This window comes from Loxodonta africana, chromosome 7 (assembly GCF_030014295.1).
Source record: "Loxodonta africana isolate mLoxAfr1 chromosome 7, mLoxAfr1.hap2, whole genome shotgun sequence".
NCBI classification, from domain to species: domain Eukaryota; kingdom Metazoa; phylum Chordata; class Mammalia; order Proboscidea; family Elephantidae; genus Loxodonta; species Loxodonta africana.
The window spans coordinates 51,658,917-51,678,282 of NC_087348.1; the positions used below are offsets into that span (position 1 = coordinate 51,658,917).

Genomic DNA, 19,366 nt, shown 5'->3' on the forward strand with positions numbered 1-19,366 from the left:
GGAGGAAAACAGAGAAACAAAACAATACCATCATCTACCTCTAGTATATTAGAAAAAACCAACATTTGCAGAGAAAAACTGCACCACAAATAAATAGTCTAAATTATCATTTCTAGCTTCTCAGTATGGTATAACAGGATGAGCTCTCCAGGTGATTAAGAAAGTGAAAGCATTACCAGCAGAAATACAAGCAATTCACATGGAGCAAATCACAAATGATATGTGAATATAGTGTTTCATATACATAGAAGGAAGAGGCTAAAAAGGTAGGCTTGGATTAGATTGTATAGATTCTGTACACCATCTTGAAAAGTTTGTAATTTATACCATAGGCCTATTATGGCAATCACGTTTCATCTCACGTACTAACTCTGATTAACTGGTAATGACCTTTCAGAGCACTGTGAAGAATTCTGAGGCTGTGCTGAGCTCGGCAGGAGGGCACTGTAATTTAGAAGGGGCAATGAGAATAAGAAACCAAACAAGGCATTTGAAGCTAAGGAGTGTCATAAACATATTTCTGTCCTTGTGGAAAGATAACGTCAATATGGAAGATGAGAGATTATGTGAAATATGTTTTATAAGGATTAGAATGTCCTTTTCCTTTTTTTTTTTTTTACCAGTTGGATACCTTGGGTGATGCAAAAGGTTGACATGCTTGGCTGCTACCCAAAAATTGAAAGTGTGTGTTCACTTAGAGGCGCCTTGAAAGAACGGCCCGGTGATCTACTTCTAAAAAAATCAGCCATTGAAAACCGTATAAAATACAATTCTATTCTGACACATATGGCATGCCATGAGTCAGGGTCAAATGGATGGCAACTAGTTTTATGATAATGTCTGGTAAACATTAAAGTGCTCTAAAATAATGAATAGTCAAATGAAAATGTTAATAAATGAACAGAGCTGAAATGTAATCATTGTCTTAAGATTTTCTGAGCCAGTAACGGTTGTTTGCCTCTACACCAAAGGGCTCCTAACTGGCTTTTTTTTTTTTTTTTAATAACCTTTCCATCTCCTTCCTTGCTGCCATTCAGTAAATTCATCAAAAAAGTCAATGTACTTCCTATCGAGACTGAAGGAATCCCTGAATCCATTGCACTGAGAAAAAAAATTATCTCCTGAAGTTATCTTTAAACAACAGTCTAGCTAAATCAGTAAAGAATGTTCACCATGAGCACTGCACTCTTAAAGACTTATCTGTACGAGATCAAATTGACAATAGTAACTCTAAAGCAGAGATAAGAAGTTTAGGGGTAGTGAGTTTAAGTCAATTGTGGTGAAAAAAATATGGGTAGAGAGAGAATGGTGACACAGTGTAAAGAATGTAACCAATGTCATTGAATTGTACATGTAGAAATTGTTGAATGGTGTATGTTCTGCTGTACATAGTTTCACCAAAATTAAATAATAAAAAAAAAAAGTCAATATCTAAAGGAACTCTTAGTTGTTCTCACTTTCTGTGAGCTTGGAAAGTTGATAATACTTGTCAGAACTTTGTGCAAAATTAACTGCCTGTTACATGTATTCTTCCAGACAGGTTCTGAAAAGATTTCCTGAAGTCTTTATCATTAATGTAGTTCATGAGCTTTAGTGGGCAGATTTTCTGACATCTGTTTTGGTGTCTCAGAAATTTTTCCCTTGCCTTCTGACACTTACTCTATTCTAGATAGGTGAAGTTACCAGACAGCTGAGTTTGAAAATATAAGGATTTTTATGGTTGAAATATATATAGGAACAAACATAGCAATTCCAAGGAACCACCACTTACATTGACTATTTCAGATAACTATGCTGGATAGAAATGGTTTAATTAGTTCACTTACTCTGCCTTGCATTCTCATATAGAGGATTCTATACGGAGACTACAGAAAAATGAAATTATCTATTTTGGCAAAGTAATAATTTGTCATAATTTTATTTTTGAGAAATATGTCACTTTGGTAAATACAAATGAAACACCTTGTTATCTAAATAAGCAAATACATATTTTATATAAGAAGTATGCCACAAGAGATCCAATGAAATGAAAAAAATACATTTGCAAATTACAGAAATAATTTTTATGGTGACTTGCCTCCATCTTGGGTAATAACTGGTAACGCCAAGCTATTTTCATCTCAATATTAGGTTCTGGTGTTTTATGATTACATGCGTCTTCATCAAATTCTTTTTTACAATTATCATCAAGAAATGGTGCAGGAAGTTCCTGAGAAAACAGAATGAAACATTATTGAGTATCTATGGTAAAAAATATGACAATTTCCTTAAATCTTAATGTTAGCAATACTAGAACTTTCCAATTTATTAAAAACTGATGGAAACAAAGTTTCAACTGCATAACATTTCTAATATAGAGCAAAAGGGTATATTATTTAACATGGAGTTAGCAGTGAATAAAAATTTAAAGAAAATATTCAAATTTCTACTCTAGCCTCACAAAAATCAACTGTTATTACAATGAGAAGCTATTTTCATTTTGTTTTTTTATTTATACACTTAAAGTACAGTCTCAAATTAGTACTTACGTATTACATGTAATTACTGTTATGTTTGCCACAAAGTAAAAATAAAGCATGTGCACAATCTATTTACTGGTTTGTAATTCTAGAATTCAAAAAACTCATTCACTGAAATAATGGGTGAAGTAACAACTAAGAATAAAGGCATTCATTTTGCCCATATCAAATGTTAGTTTGCACTTGCAAGCTTGTGTCTCTTCTTTAACAATGAAAATAGAATTTAAAATCTCTGATTAAATGAAGAGACACTGAATTCTAATCCTACCTTTTCTATTTTGGAAGGCTTATCCACTGAGTAAAAAAAACATATAAAGACATTTTTCTGAAGGGGTACATTAGAAATAATGCAAAAAAAAAAAAAGTACATAAATTTCTTGGAGAAGCAAAGCACATGCAATAATTGTGTTTTAATTTTGATTAGCCAGAATCATAAAGATAATGTGGGACACTGGATTTGTAAATGTAATCTTATGCTACGTTATAAATTAGTCTAATTTACAATTCCTTACAACTTTTACTTTTCAAGATAAAATTTACTTTGCTTACAATCAAAACAACTAGTATTGTAAAATACATTAACTATCATAAATTTTAGTTACCTCGTAAAAGACCTCAAAAGGAATTCACAGTAAAATTTATGTCAATATTAGAAGGAACCAATTATATCATTTAAGTTTTGGATCCATCATCCCTAGCAATGCATTAGTATCTTGCTGTTGTTAGGTGCCCTCGAGGCGGTTCCAATTCATAGCGACCCTATGCACAACAGAACGATAGACACTGCCTGGTCCTGTGTCATCCTTACAATCGTTGTTATGCTTGAGCTCACTGTTGGAGCCACTGTGTTAATCCACCTCGTCGAGGGTCTTCCTCTTTTCCACTGACCCTGTACTTTGCCAAGCATGATGTCCTTCTCCAGGGACTGATTCCTCCTGACAACATGTTCAAAGTATGTAAGACGCAGTCTCACCATCCTTGCTTCTAAGGAGCATTCTGGATGTACTTTTTCCAGGACAGATTTGTTTGTTCTTTTGGCAGTCTATGGAATATTCAACGTTCTTCACCAACACCACAATTCAAAGGCATCAATTCTTCTTCAGTCTTCCTTACTAGTATCTTATGATACATAAAGTAACTTCTTTTTCCAAGGCAAATAAATATTTGTGAGGCCGTATAGTCAGATATAGCACAGTGTTACAAGCTTGATTTATGCAACCAGATTGTCTGGTTTCAAATCTTGACTTTGCACCACTAGCTTTATCTGTTACCTTGACCTTTCTCTGTCTCCATTTTATCATCTGAAAAATGGAGGTAACAGTATATACTTCATTGGGTTGTGGAAAGGAATAAATGAATTAAAATGTAACATGGACAGAATGGTGTCTGTCATGTATTAAGCTTTTAATAAATGTTAGATTACCAAAAGTTGGGCAAATAATTGTCTTAACACATTTTGTACTGTCAATATTAGGCAATACTTAACGTAAAATATTCCGATTAACATTTTTTTTTCAATCTCAGGGACATCTAATAATAATTATGGCAAATATCACCTCAACAATAAACACAACAAAAATATTTAAAAAATTAAAATGTACGTGTTTTAAATTTATAACAAACTATCTCCTATTGAAGTTGTCAAGGATTTCATTTTACTTGGATTCACAATAACACTCAGTGAAGCAGCAATCAAGAAATCAAATGATGCATTGCATTGGGAAAATCTGCTGCAAAAGCCCTCTTTAAAGCGTGAAAAAGCAAAGATGTCACTTTAAGAACTAAGGTTTGCCTACCCAAGCCATGGTGTTTTCAATCGCTTCATATGCATGGGAAAGCTGGACAATAAATAAGGAAGACTGAAGAAGAATTGTTGCCTTTGAATTATGGTGCTGGCAAGGAATATTGAATATACCTGGACTGCCAGAAGAATGAACAAATCTGTCTTGGGAGAAGTATAGCCAGAATGCTCCTTAGAAGCAAGGATGGGAAGATTTTGTCTCACATACTTTGGACATGTTATCGGGAGGGACCAGTCACTGGAGAAGGACATCATGCTTGGTAGAGCGTCAATGAAAATGAGGAAGACCCTCAACGAGATGGATTGACACAGTGGCTGCAACAATGGGCTCAACCATAACAATGATTGTGAGGATGGCCAATGCCTGGGCAAGATTTCAATTCTGTTGTACATAGCATCGCTATGAGTTACCATCTATTCAATGACATCTAATGACAACATCTATTAATTAAAATATGCCAATTTTCAATAGACATGTTCCCACATCGAGATGTTCAGTATTAAATAGTCCTAAAATAAAATATTAGACTTTTTATAAAATATTAGAGACCTTCTAAATAAAATGAGATAAAAAATAGGTAAGCATTTTCCCCTGTATCTTAGTGAATATGTACCTACTCCAATAGAAGAAATTCACCATTAAAAAAAAATTTTTTTTATATGACGCAAATTATAATGATACCATTTTCAGTACTGATAAAGCAAATGCTCATTTCCTAAAGTTAGAGATAAAAATTTCAAAAGATGTGAAGAAAGTACAATTTAACAGTGGTGGTTGTTGTGTGCTGTCGAGTCGATTTTGACTCATAGCGACGCTATAGGACAGAATAGAACTGCCCCATAGGCAGGCAATTACATAGGTTGTAATCTTTACAGCAGCTGATCACCAGGTCTTTTCTCTCACAGAGTGGCTAGTAGGTTCGAACGGCCGACCTTTTAGTTAGCAGCCAAGCACTTAACTATTGCACCACCAATTTAACAATTACTTTAACAACTAATGTCCATTTAATGACTATGTTTTGCTACATATTTTTTTAATGAGATAAAATTCACATTATATAAAAATCACCATTTTATAATGATTCTGTGGTTTTTAGAATAGTCAGGGTTGTGTAACCATCAAACCAAAACCAAACCCGTTACCTTCAAGTTGATTCTGATTCATAGTGACCCTACAGGACAAAGCAGAACTGCCCCCCAGGGTTTCCAAGGAATAGCTGGTGGATTCGAATGGCGGATCTTTTGGTTAGTAGCCAAATGCTTAACCACTGCACCACTATCTAATTAGAGACTATTTTCAACACCTAAAAAGGAACCACATGCCCATTAAGCAGTGATTTTTCATTCTCCCCTCCTTATAGTCCCTAATAACCACTAATCTACCTTCTTTCTCTATTGATTTGTGTATTCTGAACATTTCATATAAATGGAATCATACAATTTGGGGACATTTATGACTAGCTTCTTTTCCTTAGCATAATGTTCTCAAGGTTCATCCATGTTGTAACATGTATCAGTACTTCAATTTTCTTTATGGCTGAATAATATTCCATTGTATGGATGTACCACATTTTGTTTATCCATTCATCAGCTGATACACATTTCGGTTGTTTCCACTTTTTGGCTATTATGATTTAGCCAAAATATATGATAGCCCAAATATATAATATACATCATATGTAATATGATATAATACTGCTATGAACATTTGTACATAAGTTTTTGCATGAACAGGTTTTCAATTCTCTTGGGTATATACCTAGGAGCAGAATTACTAGGTCATACATTAATTCTATGGAGTTCCTGGATGACACAAACAGTGAAGCACTTGGCTGGTAACTGAAAGGTTGGTGGTTCACGTCCACCTAGATGCACCACAGAAGAAAGGCCTGGTGATCTATTTCTGAAAAATCACCCACTGAAAACCTTATGGAATACAGTTTTATTCTGACACACATGGGGGTCACCGTGAGTCAGAATCAAATTGATGGAAACTGGTTTGGTTTGTTTTTAGTTTATGTGAACTCTGTAGATAACTTTTTGAGGAACTGCCAGGTTGTTTTCCATAGTGGTTGTACCATTTTTACATTTCTACCAGTAACGTTAGGAAAAAAATCAAACCCATTGCTGTTGAGTGTATTTTGATTCGTTAGAGGGTTTCTATTTCTCCACATGCTCACCAACATTCATTTTAAAAATAGCTACCCTGTTGATGTTGTTAGTTGCTGTTGAGCCGATTTCAACTCATGGCAACCCTATATGTTACAGAGTAGAACTGCTCCATAGGGCTTTCTTGGCTGTAACCTTAACAAAAGCAGATTCCCACGCATTTTCTTCTGTGGTACCAGTGAGTAGGTTCAAAGTGCCAACCTTTCAGTTAGCAGATGAGCACAAACCATTTTGGCCACCTTAGTGGTTGTGAGCTAATCTCACAGCGCATTTCCCTAATGCCTAATGATGTTGAGCATCTTTCCATGTGCCTATTGGCCATTTGTAGATCCTCCTTGGAGCAATGTCTATCCAAGTTCTTCACCCATTTTTAAAAATGTGGTTATCTTTTTGTTCTAGAGTTGTAAGATCTCTTTACATATTCTGAATACTGCACCATTATCAGATTTGCAAATATTTTCTCTCATTGTATAGGTCGTCTTTTCACCTTCTTGGCAGTGTCTTTTGATGCACAGTTTTTTATTTTGATGAAGTTCAATTTATCTATTTTTTTTGTTCTTGCTTGTACTTTTGGCATCATATTTAAGAAACCATTGCTTACCCAAGGTCACAAAAAATTACACCCATGTTACCTTCTATGAGTTTTACAGTTTTAGCTCTTACATTTAGGTTTTTGATCCATACTGAGCTAAATTTTTATATATGGTGTACAGTAGGGGTTCTTCTATTTTTATAAGACTAAAGTATATGTTATATTGCAAAATATTATTTATTTGAGTCCCTCTATTTTTTATATGCCAAGTCCTAGTCTAGGTTTGGGGGATATAACAGTAAAAAAGAAGTCACTGCTCTCAAGACACTTAGTAACAAGAGTACACATCTACAGCATTAACTCTATTGTAGGTACTATTCTAAGTGCTTTAGATATATTGACTCAGTCATCATAACAGCCTTATGAAGTAGGTGGTATTATTGTCCCTTTTTTACATAGTAGGGAACTGAAACATAGAGAGATTAAGTGATTTGTACAAGGCCAGGGCTAAAAAAAAAAAAAAAAATTTTTTTTTTTAGGGCTAGTAATGATGGAGTTGGGGTTTGAACCTGAGAAATCTGACTTCAGAGTATACGTTCTTTTTTTTTTTTTTTTTAATTGTACTTTAGATGGAGGTTTACACAACTAGCTTTTCATTAAACAGTTAGTATACACACTGTTTTATGACATTGGTTAACAACCCCACGGCATGTAAACACCTACCTTTCTCGACCTTGGGTTCCCTATTATCAGCTTTCCTGTCCCCTATTGCCTTCTAGTCCTTGCCCCTGGGCTGGTGTGTCCCTTTAATCTCGTTTTGTTTTATAGGCCTATCTAATCTTTGGATGAAGGGTGAACCTCAGGAGTGATTTTATTACTGAGCTAAAAGGGTGTCTGGGGGACATACCCTCAGGGTTCCTCCAGTCTCATCAGGCTGGTAAGTCTGGTCTTTTTTTGTGAGTTAGAATTTTGTTCTACATTTTTTTCCAGTCCTGTCCAGGACCCTCTATTGTTATCCCTGTCAGTGGTGGTAGCCAGGCATTATCTAGTTGTGCTCAACTCAGTCTGGTGGAGGCTGTGGTAGTTGCGGTCCATTAGTCCTTTGAACAAATCTTTCCCTTGTATCTTTAGTTTTCTTCATTCTCCCCTGCTCCTGAAGGGATGGGACCAGTGGACTATCTAAGATGGCCACATATAGGCTTTTAAGACTGTAGGCACTATTCACCAAAGTAGAATGTAGAACATTTTCTTTATAAACTATGTTATGCCAATTGAGCTAGATGGTCCCCGAGACCATGGTCCCCACAGCTCTCAGCCCAGCAATTCGGTCCCTCAGGGAGTCTGGATGTGTCCATGGAGCTACTATGACATTGCCTTGTACAAGCTGTGTGGGCTTCCGCAGTATTGTGTACTGTCTTACCCTTCACCAAAGCTACCACTTATCTATTGTCTATGTAGTGTTTTTATATCCCTGTAAACACACGAGAGTATGTGTTCTTAACCATCAGACAATATGGCCTCTGTAATGAGCTTTCATTCTAGTTGGAGGAACAAAATAATAAATAAATATATAATAAGTCACATGGTAACAAAAGCAGAAATATAGAGCAAGGTAAGAAGACAGAAGCTTTATTTTAGTTCAGGCAGTCAGGGATGGCCTCTCTGATAAGGTCAAAACTGATGCAGACAATTTTATATATAATTAATTGAAATTCTACAGAAATATATATAAATACTAGGATATGCTACCATAAATTTTTTCATGTAAATATGATACCATCCATACATAATTAATAATTTTTCAGAATTATAGCTAAAATAGTCCTAAGATCATGATATAGTAGAAAGAGCACTACTGTATTTTTATGCCAAGAATGCACGTTTGTTTGCAAACCATGCCCTCCCCCAGTGAGATATCTTCATAAGTATGCCATGTTAATTTTTTTCAGAGCAAAATGTAAAAAAAACTGGCATAGCAGCACTTATGAAAATAACTCACGGAGGAAGGGCGTGGTTGGCAAACAAATGTAGAAGGTGTGCCTTATTTGCATAAAAATATGGCAACGTTAAGAGATTCAGGTATACAAAGGATTCAAGGATCCATAATTTATTTAACCTTGCTTCATTTTTCATATCTATAGAAAAGACCTATGGTACAGTAAAAAGGGAAGTATAAAAGGGGACTAGATGATCTTAACATCTTAACTAGATGATCTTATATTTCTACATAGTTCTCTTGTCTCTGAATTTCCATTTCACTTTCATCTGTGCTAAAAATTTTGGTATTTCATCACATGCAGCTTTATATTCATTTATTTTTCATGGTCTCTAATCTCATCTAAAGGAGCCCTGGTAGCACAGAGGTTAAACCACTCGACTGCTAACTGAGAGGTTGGTAGTTTGAAACTACCAGCAACTGCATGGGAGAAAGATGTGACAGTCAACTTCTGTAAAGATTTACAGCCTTGGAAATCCTGTGGGGTTGCTATGAGTTGAATCAGCTCAGTGGCAGTGGGTAATCTCATCTAATCTCATTTTCTCACCAAGGATGGCAAGTTTCTTGAGGGTTAGGGACTATATAGTGATAATAATATATATATACTTACATTTCTCATAAACCTAGCACAGTAACAAGTACAAAGGTACTAAACAAACAAACTTCCAGGAAGAATCTCTCAGTCAACGCTGTCACTAGGGAGGTGACTAGGTCACTGTCAGAGGGAGTGGCACCAAAATGACTGTCTATAAAAATATTCCTGTAGTTAGTCATAACAACAAAAACATTTTTTGTAAGCCCAGCTTACCTGTATCAATATACCTATGAAGCTAAATTTCTGTGCTAACTTTTTGGACTCTGGTCAGAGCTGTCATTATTATCCTGTTACAACGATGCTCTCTGAACCACATGGTTTCCTCTGCACGCACCACAAGCACACCCGTTTTCCTTGCTGCTGGTGTTTTTAGAGTTGCTGATTTCATCAAATTTGTGTTTTAGCTCCAATATTGTAGTAATTAGTATTTGTGAATCTATATCAATAACTTTCTTGAGAATGAAGCAGTAATTTTAAAGGAAAAGAGGGAGTGATATATGGTAATTACGACTTAGGAGTAACGGTAGTACAAAAAACATTACTAATGATTCTGTTTGGTCTGGTAAGGACCGAGGCCCATGGGGGGAGGAGCACCATGAGTTACTGCACTAGGTGACACCAACCCTAGTGACACCACTGTTTTGAGGGGATCTATTTTCTGTTATTCTCAAGAAAATTAATAACACAGCTTTCTCTGGGTTCCTGATGCTTCAAGTGCTAATCTTTTTCTATCCCTATTAAGTTGTAATTCCCTCTCAGGACAAATTATAAGTACAAGTTTTCCATTTGATATTAATTCAGAGCAAAATGTTCAACTTGTAGTTTATCTCACAATCTATGTAAGTGACAGATTTTTCAAAATGCAACATAAATTTTATCTTATATGCTACCTAAAAATAAAAATTTTAACAATATTTTCACTATACCTTTTTAATCTATAAAAATAGCACCAACCTATCCCTATTTTTTTATCCCTATAAAAATTATTACCACTGGTTTTACAAGTGGTAAATGCTCACCATAGAAAATTGTAAGTTTCAGAAACAAATAAAAAAGAAAATAATCACACATTAATCTACCACCCAGGAATAATCACTCTGAACATATTAAGAGTATTTCTATTCTTAAACACTCACATATACACACAAATTTCTATGCATGCATGGATATAATTATTTTACAAAAATGATCATTGCTTATTATGCACATGATAGCATTTCATTTGTATACTACATTTTAATTTACTGTATTGTAAGTATTTCTACATTTAATCATTGTTTAAAACTAAGATTTTCAGTGGTTGTGTAATATTATATGGCTTAATCAAAATTCAGTTTATCATTTCCCTACTGTTAGAACTTCAGATTGTTTGCAGTCCAAGAATGACACAAAAACATTACTGTTCACAACAAGCATTTTTTTTTTACATTTCAGAGTATTCTTTCCTTGAGACATACACAAAAGAATAAGGAGCCCTAAAAGAAGCAATCCAATTTCTACAAGGGGCTTTAACAAATCCTAATGATTGTTATACTTGCAAAACAAACCAGTAATTTCAGCAAGCAAGGTGCAATACTCTTGTCCAAAAACAGAGCAACTGTTGAAAATATTGAAAAGGAATGATAAGCTGCCCCTAGATCTCTTACCTTCCCCTAAGAGCCAGGATACTACTTCTCCCCTACTGTGCAAAAGAAAGGGAGAGGCCAAATCAGACAAGCTTTGGATGTAGGAGCACTGCAGAGGTCAGGGGTGAGGCATCATATTGAAAACTGAAAGTTTTCATATAGAAGGGTGAGATGACTCCTGCTCCTCTATACATACACACATACAGGCAGGTTCCACTGCTAGGCTCTTAGAAAGCCAGAGGCCATCATATACAGAACAAGCAGGAGATTGGGAGATTGGAGGATTCCTTCCTGGGAGAATTGACAAAATAAAGAGAAGACCTTTAGAGAGACACCACTAGATCAGCTTATAGTAAACCAATGAGTTCACAAATAATACACCCGAACACATGGCTGTTCCAATAAGTTTTTCAGTGCCTTACTCTTAAATATGAATGGACAGACAAGAATCATCAGATATTTAAGAAAAATCTCTAACATGGAATTCAAAGACTAAGACAAACGAGCAGGAAACTGAAAAAAATGCCAAAAATAGATGAAAACCTCATAAGAATAAAAAGTAACATCTATTACTTATGAAAGTATATCCATAAAAAAACTATCAGAAAAACATGAAGAGTTTATAGAAATGAAAAATATAATAGCAGATTGGAAACAAACAAACAAAAAAAACTGACCAGAAGAGCTGGAAGATCAAGTTAACCAAATCTCTCAGAAAAAATAAAGGCAATAATGATAACAATGATAATTTTAAAATAGTATTTAATGCTTTTTAAAGTGCTTTCCAACTCCGGGTACTAATCTAAACACTTTACCCAATTAACATCTTTAATCCTGAAAACAATCCTAAGACGTAAGCACTATTATTAAACTCATTTTATAGATGAAGATATTGGAACACAGAGGTTAATTAACTTGTCCAAGGTGACAAAGCAGGTAAGTGGCAGAGCTAGGATTTCAGTTTGGGAAGTTTGGCTTTATATATCTCAATCTCTTAACCACTACGCTATAGTGGTTAAAGAGTTAGAAAAGAAAGAAAAAGGAGGGAAAAATAGAGAATTAGTCCAGGAGGTCAAACACCCTAAAAAGACTTCTAGAAAAAGAAACAGAGAAAATATAACAAGGGAAAATATCAAAGAGATATTCTAAGAGAAATTTCCAGAATTGAAAAATGGGAGATTTGAGATTTTAGATTTTAAGTACTACTGAGTACACGCACCATAAGTGAAAACAGATTTACACCCAGGCACATAAATTCTGACATTTCAAAACAATAGGAAATAAATACAAAATTTGAAAAGCTTCTGTGGGGTAGGGGAGGACAGGTCACACAGAAAAGATCAAAAGTAAGAATGATGTCAAACTTAGCGACAACAATGGACTCTTTGCAGGAAAAATTATTTTCAGCCTAGAATTCTATATTCAGCTAAACTAATATTAAATTTGAGGGTGGAATAAAGACATTTTCAGATATGCAAAATTTCCAAAGACTCTACCATCTCACCCCTACCCTCTACCTCCTTTCATTCTTTCTTAGGAGTTTATTAGAGGATATGCTGCACCAAAACAAACGATAAACTAATAAATATTTAAAAAGGGATCCAGGAAATAAGATTTCCTACATAGGAGCAAGGACAAGGCAATTCCTAGAATGATGGTTCGGGAAATAACAGAATAACAGTTGTATAGCATGACTAGGTTAAAGAGCTCAAGCAGTTCATTTTGAACGGTAAGGATAGAGGATGCCAGGGGAATGATGCTTGAGCACACTAAGAAAAATATGAAAGAGCTACCTAGGCAATTGACTAGAAGAGATCCATATACACACCATTCCAAAGACAGGTAATCAAAGAGAATGTGGAAATTACTGACCATTAATATTACATGCTAGCAAAATTTTGCTGCAGATAATTCAAAAATGGCTATAGCCATACGTCTACAGGGAACTATCAGAAGTTCAAGGTGATTCAGAAGAGGATGTGGAACAGATGATCTTGGCTGAATGCAGAGAATATCAGAAAGATGTTTACCTTTATTTCATCGATGATGCAAAGGTATTCGACTATGTGGATTATAACAAATTATAGATAATGTTACCAAGAATGGGAATTACAGCACACTTAATTGTGCTCATGTGAAATTTGTACATGGATCAAGAGGGCAGTTGTTTGAACAGAACAAGGGGACACTGCATAGTTTAAAAATGGAAAAGGTCTGCACAGGGTAGTATTATTTCAACTTACTTTTACAATCTGTACGCTTTGAATCCTGGATGAACAAATAATCCAAGAAGCTGGACAATATAAGAAGAACATGGAATCATGATTGGAGGAAGTCTCATTAACAACCTACGACAGGCAGATGACACAACCTTGGTTGCCAAAAATGAAGACACGAAGCACTTACTGATGAAGGTCAAAGACTATAACCTTCAATATGGATTACACCTCAACGTAAACAAAACAAAAATCCTCACAACTGGACCAATAAGCAACATCAGGATAAATGTTGAAAAAAGTGAAGTTGTCGATGATTTCATTTTACTTGCATCAATAATCAATGCTCATGAAAGCAGCAGTCAAGAAAACAAACAACATATTGCACTGGGAAATCTGCTGCAAAAGACTAAAGTGTTAACAAGCAAAGACGTCACTTTGATGACTAAGTTGCACCTGACCTAAGCCATGGTCATGTCAATTATCTCATATCCATGTGAAAGTTGGACAATGAAAAAGGAAGACTGAAGGAGAACTGTCACATTTGCACTGTGGTTTTGACAAAGAATACTGTATACACTATGGACTGCCAAAAGAACAAACAAATCTGTCTTGGAGGAAGTACAGCCAGAATGCTCCTTAGAAGCAAGGATGGTGACACTTCATCAGGAAAGTCCAATCACTAGAAAAGGACATCTTTTTTGGTAAAGTAGAGGGTCAGTGAAAATGAGGGAAACACTCCACAGGATGGACTGACAAGGTAGCTGGAACAGTGAGCTTAAGCATTCCAAAGATTGTGAGGACAGGACTGGAGAATGTTTCATTCTGTTATAAATAAGACTGCCTTGAGTCAACTGGAAGGCAACTGACACGTGGAAAATTAGGGGATGAATTAGTAATGCATACAGATTAAAAATTAACCCAGTTACTAACTTCAGGAAAAAATAATTGTTGTACTAAAACAGGAAGTATAATTGTTGGTGGTGGTTGCTGTGTTGATCAATTCTGCCTCATAGTGGCCCCATGTGTGCTGAGTAGAACTGTTTCATAGGGTTTTTAAGGCTGTGACCTCTCCAAAGCAGATTACTAGGCCTGTCTCCCAAGATGCTGCTGGGTGGGTTGGAACCATCAAACTTTCAACTAGCACTTGAAGGCTTAATCCTTTGTAACATCCAGGGATCTCTGTGAATAACAGTCATAATGTAATTTTAGAATACTGATTTAAGTGGATAAGGTGACTTAAATACATAGAAAGGAGAAAGAAAAAGAAGATAGGGAGGAAAATAAAGGCTGTGTGGGGGGGGGTTAGTATTATATGAGCTATATCAAAGAGATGGATTGACACAGTGGCTGCAACAACATGTTGAAACATAGCAACGATCGTGAGAATGGCGCACAGTGATTCGTTCTGTTGTACATAGTGTAGCTATGAGTCGGAAATGACTGCACCTAACAACAACAACAACAAATCTTAATAGTTTATTTTAGGATATTAAAAGCAAAGATGTCACCTTGAGGACTAAGGTGCTCCTGACTCAAGCCATGGTGTTTTCAATCGCCTCATATGCATGCAAAAGCTGGACAATGACTAAAGAAGACTGAAAAAGAACTGATGACTCTGAATACTGGTGTTGGCAAAGACTATTGAATATACCTTGGACTGCCAAAAGAACAAATTTGTCTTAGAAAAAGTACAACCAGAATGCTCCTTGGAAGACTGTGTCTCACATAACTTTGGACATGTTGTCAGGAGGGGTTGTTCCCTGGAGAAGGACATCATGCTTGGTAAAGTAGAGGGTCAGCAAAAAAGAGGAAAACTCTCAATGGGATAGAAGGATACTGTGGCTACAGCAATGGGCTCAAGCACAGTAACAATTGTGAGGATAGAGCAAGACTGGGCAATGTTTTGTTTTGTCATGCATAGGGTGCTGACTCCACAGCACCTAACAACAACAGACATAAAATGGGGGTGGGAGGGACATCCTTATAGCTCAGTAATGAAGTCATCCCTGAGGTTCACCCTTCAGCCAAAGATCAGACAGGCACATAAAACAAAATGAGACTAAACGGGCACACGAGCCCAAGGGCAAGGATGAGAAGGCAGGAGGGGACGGGAAAGCTGGTAATGAGCCCAAGGTCGGGCACACGAGCCCAAGGTCGAGAAGGGGAGAGCATTGACATGTTGTAGGGTTGGCAACCAGTGTCACAAAACAACACATGTATTAATTGTGCACTAAGAAACTAATTTCTTCCGTAAACCTTCACCTAAAGTACGTTAAAAAAAAAAAAGGGAGTGGAGCAATATAATACGTTATTTAGAATTAAGAAGGCAAATAAATGCTATAAGAAAGAGCTGATGGAGGTCTATCCACAACTCACAGTCCATAAACTTATCTTTATATTAATATTAAAAGGAATACCTCCTGCTAATGTTAGATCCTTTATAAATAACAGAACAGCAACTTCTATTTAACAGTACTGTTTTTTTTTTTAAGTTATAGTCTCAAAGGTATACTATCTTCTAATTAAAAGTGCTCAAATTTTTTTTCCATTAAGTAATATGTTTCTACAAAAATCATCAGACTGGAAGAGGCAAAGATAGCCCACTGATAGCCCATTTGATGAGGAAACTCTGGTGGTACAGTGGTTAAAAGCTACGGCTGCTAACCAAAAGGTCAGCAGTTAGAGTCCAGGCGCTCCTTGGAAACCCTATGGGGCAGGGCAGTTCTACTCTGTCCTTCAGGGTCACTATGAGTCTGAATTGACTCAATGGCAATAGACTTGGTTTTTTTTTTTTTTTTTTTTATATCTGATGATGACTATCCAACTTCTGAGAAACCCTCTGAAGTGAGAGTTGGGACTTTAAAGGAAATAGTAACCACAACTGCTAATGAATATAATCGTGAACTGATGGTTCTAAAGAAAGAGGTCCAAGCTGCACTGAAGGCACTGGTCAAAAATAAGGCTCCAGGAATTGAAGGAATACCAGCTGAGATGTTTCAACAAACAGATACAGTGCTGGAAGTGCTCACTCATCTATGTTAAGAAATTTGGAAGACAGCTACATGGCCAACTGACTGGAAGAGATCCATATTTATGCCTATTCCCAAGAAAAGTGATCAAACCGAATGTGGAAATTATTCAACAATATTATCAACGTAACACCCAAGTAAAATTGTGCTGAAGATCAATCAAAAGTGGCTGCAGCAGTATACCTACAAGAAACTGCCAGAAATTCAAGCCGGATTCAGAAGACGATGTGCAACCAGGGATATCATAGCAGATGTCAGATGGATACTGGCTAAAAGCAGAGAATACCAGAAAGATGTTTACCTGTGTTTTATTCACTATGCAAAGGCATTTGACTGTGTGGATCATAACAAATTATGGATAACATTGCAAAAAATGGGAATTCCAGAACACTTAATTATACTCATGAGGAACCTGTACATAGGTCATGAGGCAGTCATTCGAACAGAACAAGGCGATACTGCATGGTTTAAAGTCAGGAAAGGTGTGTCAGGGTTGTATCCTTTCACCATACCTATTCAATCTGTATGCAAAGCAAATAATCCAAGACGCTGGACTATATGAAGAAGAAGGGGTCATCAGGATTGGAGAAAGACTCAATAACGACCTGCCTTATGCAGATGACACAACCTTGTTTGCTGAAAGTGAAGAAGATGTGAAGCCCTTACTGATGAAGATCAAAGACCACAGCTTTCAGTATGGATTATACCTCAACATAAAGAAAACAAAAATCCTCACAACTGGATCAATAAGCAACATCATGATAAATGGAGAAAAGATTGAAGTTGTCAATGATTACAATTTACCTGAACTCACAATCAACATCCATGGAAGCAGCAGTGAAGACATCAAAGGATGCACTGCATTGGGCAAATCTGCTGGAAAAGATCTCTTTAAGGTGTTGAAAAGCAAAGATGTCACCTTGAAGACTAAGGTGCGCCTGATCCAAGCCATGGTGTTTTCAATCACCTCATATGCAAGTGAATAAAAAAAAAAAAGAAAGCTTGATGAATAAGGAAGACCAAAGAAGAATCGATGCCTTTGACTTATGGTGTTGGCGAAGAATATTGAATATACCATGGACTGCCAAAAGAACAAACAAATCTGTCTTGAAAGAAGTACAACCTGAATGCTCCGTAGAAGCAAGGATGGTGAGATTACAGCTCACATAATCTGGACATGTTATCAGGAGGAATCAGTCCCTGGAGAAGGAGATCATGCTTGGTAAAGCAGAAGGTCAGTGAAAAAGAAGACTCTCTACAAGATGAATTGACACAGTGGCTATAGTAATCCGCTTAAGCATAACAATGTGAGGATGGTGCAGGACCTGGTTATATGTAGGGTCATTATGAGTCAGAACTGACTTGATGGCACCTCACAAAAAGAACAACTGCTCATGTATCTTACAAAGACCCTATCCTCCCCACACCCCAATTTACTACAGATGTCTCTTTTTAGCAAACTGAAGGGGCATATTACTTTCACAGTAACATTCAATGCACCAAGAAGCATGTGACTTCTTATCATTGCTAGAATTCCTAGCATTATTCTTAGAGTAGTATTTCAGGAGAATCAATGAAAAAAAAAACTTTTTTTTAAAAGTCTATACAATATTATCACACATCTATTTAGATAAGCTCTCTTCTAATCCTTAACACCTGGCACAGTTTCTGGCACAGAGTAGGCATTCAATAAATGTTTGATGGTGAAATAAATGATGGCTAACAAATCTCTATTTCCAGTCTTGATCATTCTTCAAATTCCAGGCCTAGATTTTTAATTACTGGCATAGATTTTATCCTCCCTGAATGTCTGACTGCAAGTCAAACTCAAAGTATACAAAACCAGGTTATTGTCTTTCACTCTTTTTTCCTTTCTCTCAGTTCCTCATCCTTGCTTTCTCTACATCATTTTCTCAGTCATCCCTTCTTCTGGTGTCTGCCAGGATGCATCCAGTGGGCTCTCAGTTAATCCCTTAAATAGCTCACAGAGAAGATTAGGACTACAGTGAATTTTATCTCATACTATTCTCTTACAAAGTAGACAATGTGTGTTCGCCCAGACATCCCGAACTTTTCTACCTCCAAGTCTTTACTAGTGCTATTCCCTTTGCTTAAAATTTGTCTTTTTCATAATCCAGCTCAAATCTTGCTTCTCTAATCCTCCTGTCTGCATTACCACATAGTTCCTTATATTTAGAGTAGTTATTTTATACAGCCATTTGTAGTTAAAGTAACTGCTATAGTAATTTGTACTTTTGATTATTCAATAAAAATTCTTCTCTAAATGGCAAAAAAAGAGTTTATCTTAGCAGGAATTACAGACAAACTCGTTATTTTTTATCCCTTGCATTTCCTCAATGACTGTGAGGATGGTGCAAGACCTGGCAATGTTTCGCTGTTATACATAAGGCTGCTATGACGTGGAACTGACTCAATGGCACCTAACAACATTTTTCTACCCAGTGCATTCCACATTTAAAAATTAAACTAAGAGATTTAGGTAGTATAGTGAGCATATCATTTTACATGCACTTTCTAAAAAAATTTCATTAAGGTAATAGTAAAATGAATAAAAGGGAATAAATTCATACCAATATAGAACAGAGAACGTAGTGGACCATAATCTGGATGAACTTCTGGAAAACAGAAACCAGATGGGATGATAATGACAGAGAAATCAAAGTATAGGAACCTGCAGTCAAAGTTCATAGGAGAAATATAAGAAAAATAGAGTTGAAAGGCGTTCTTCCCAGCAGAGCACTGAGGAGCTCAGAGCTCAATGGGTTGGTGAAGAGAGAAGAAATGGGCTAGGTGACAGGAATCAGGGTTATTAAAGGCCTGTCTATGAACCTGTGGAAACCCTGGTGGCATAGTGGTTAAG

At 36.2% G+C, this 19,366-nt stretch overlaps 1 protein-coding gene across 7 annotated transcripts in view; it reads right to left on the bottom strand.

The window, feature by feature from the left end:
* ELP4 (elongator acetyltransferase complex subunit 4) overlaps window positions 1-19,366 on the bottom strand; it is a 268,725-nt gene that overhangs the window by 178,624 nt on the left and 70,735 nt on the right. For all 7 annotated transcript variants that reach the window (XM_003412300.4, XM_064288328.1, XM_064288331.1 and 4 more), the window contains exon 4: window positions 2,078-2,209. In XM_003412300.4, the coding sequence (XP_003412348.1) occupies window positions 2,078-2,209 (132 nt within the window). The remainder of the gene's footprint in view (window positions 1-2,077; window positions 2,210-19,366) is intronic.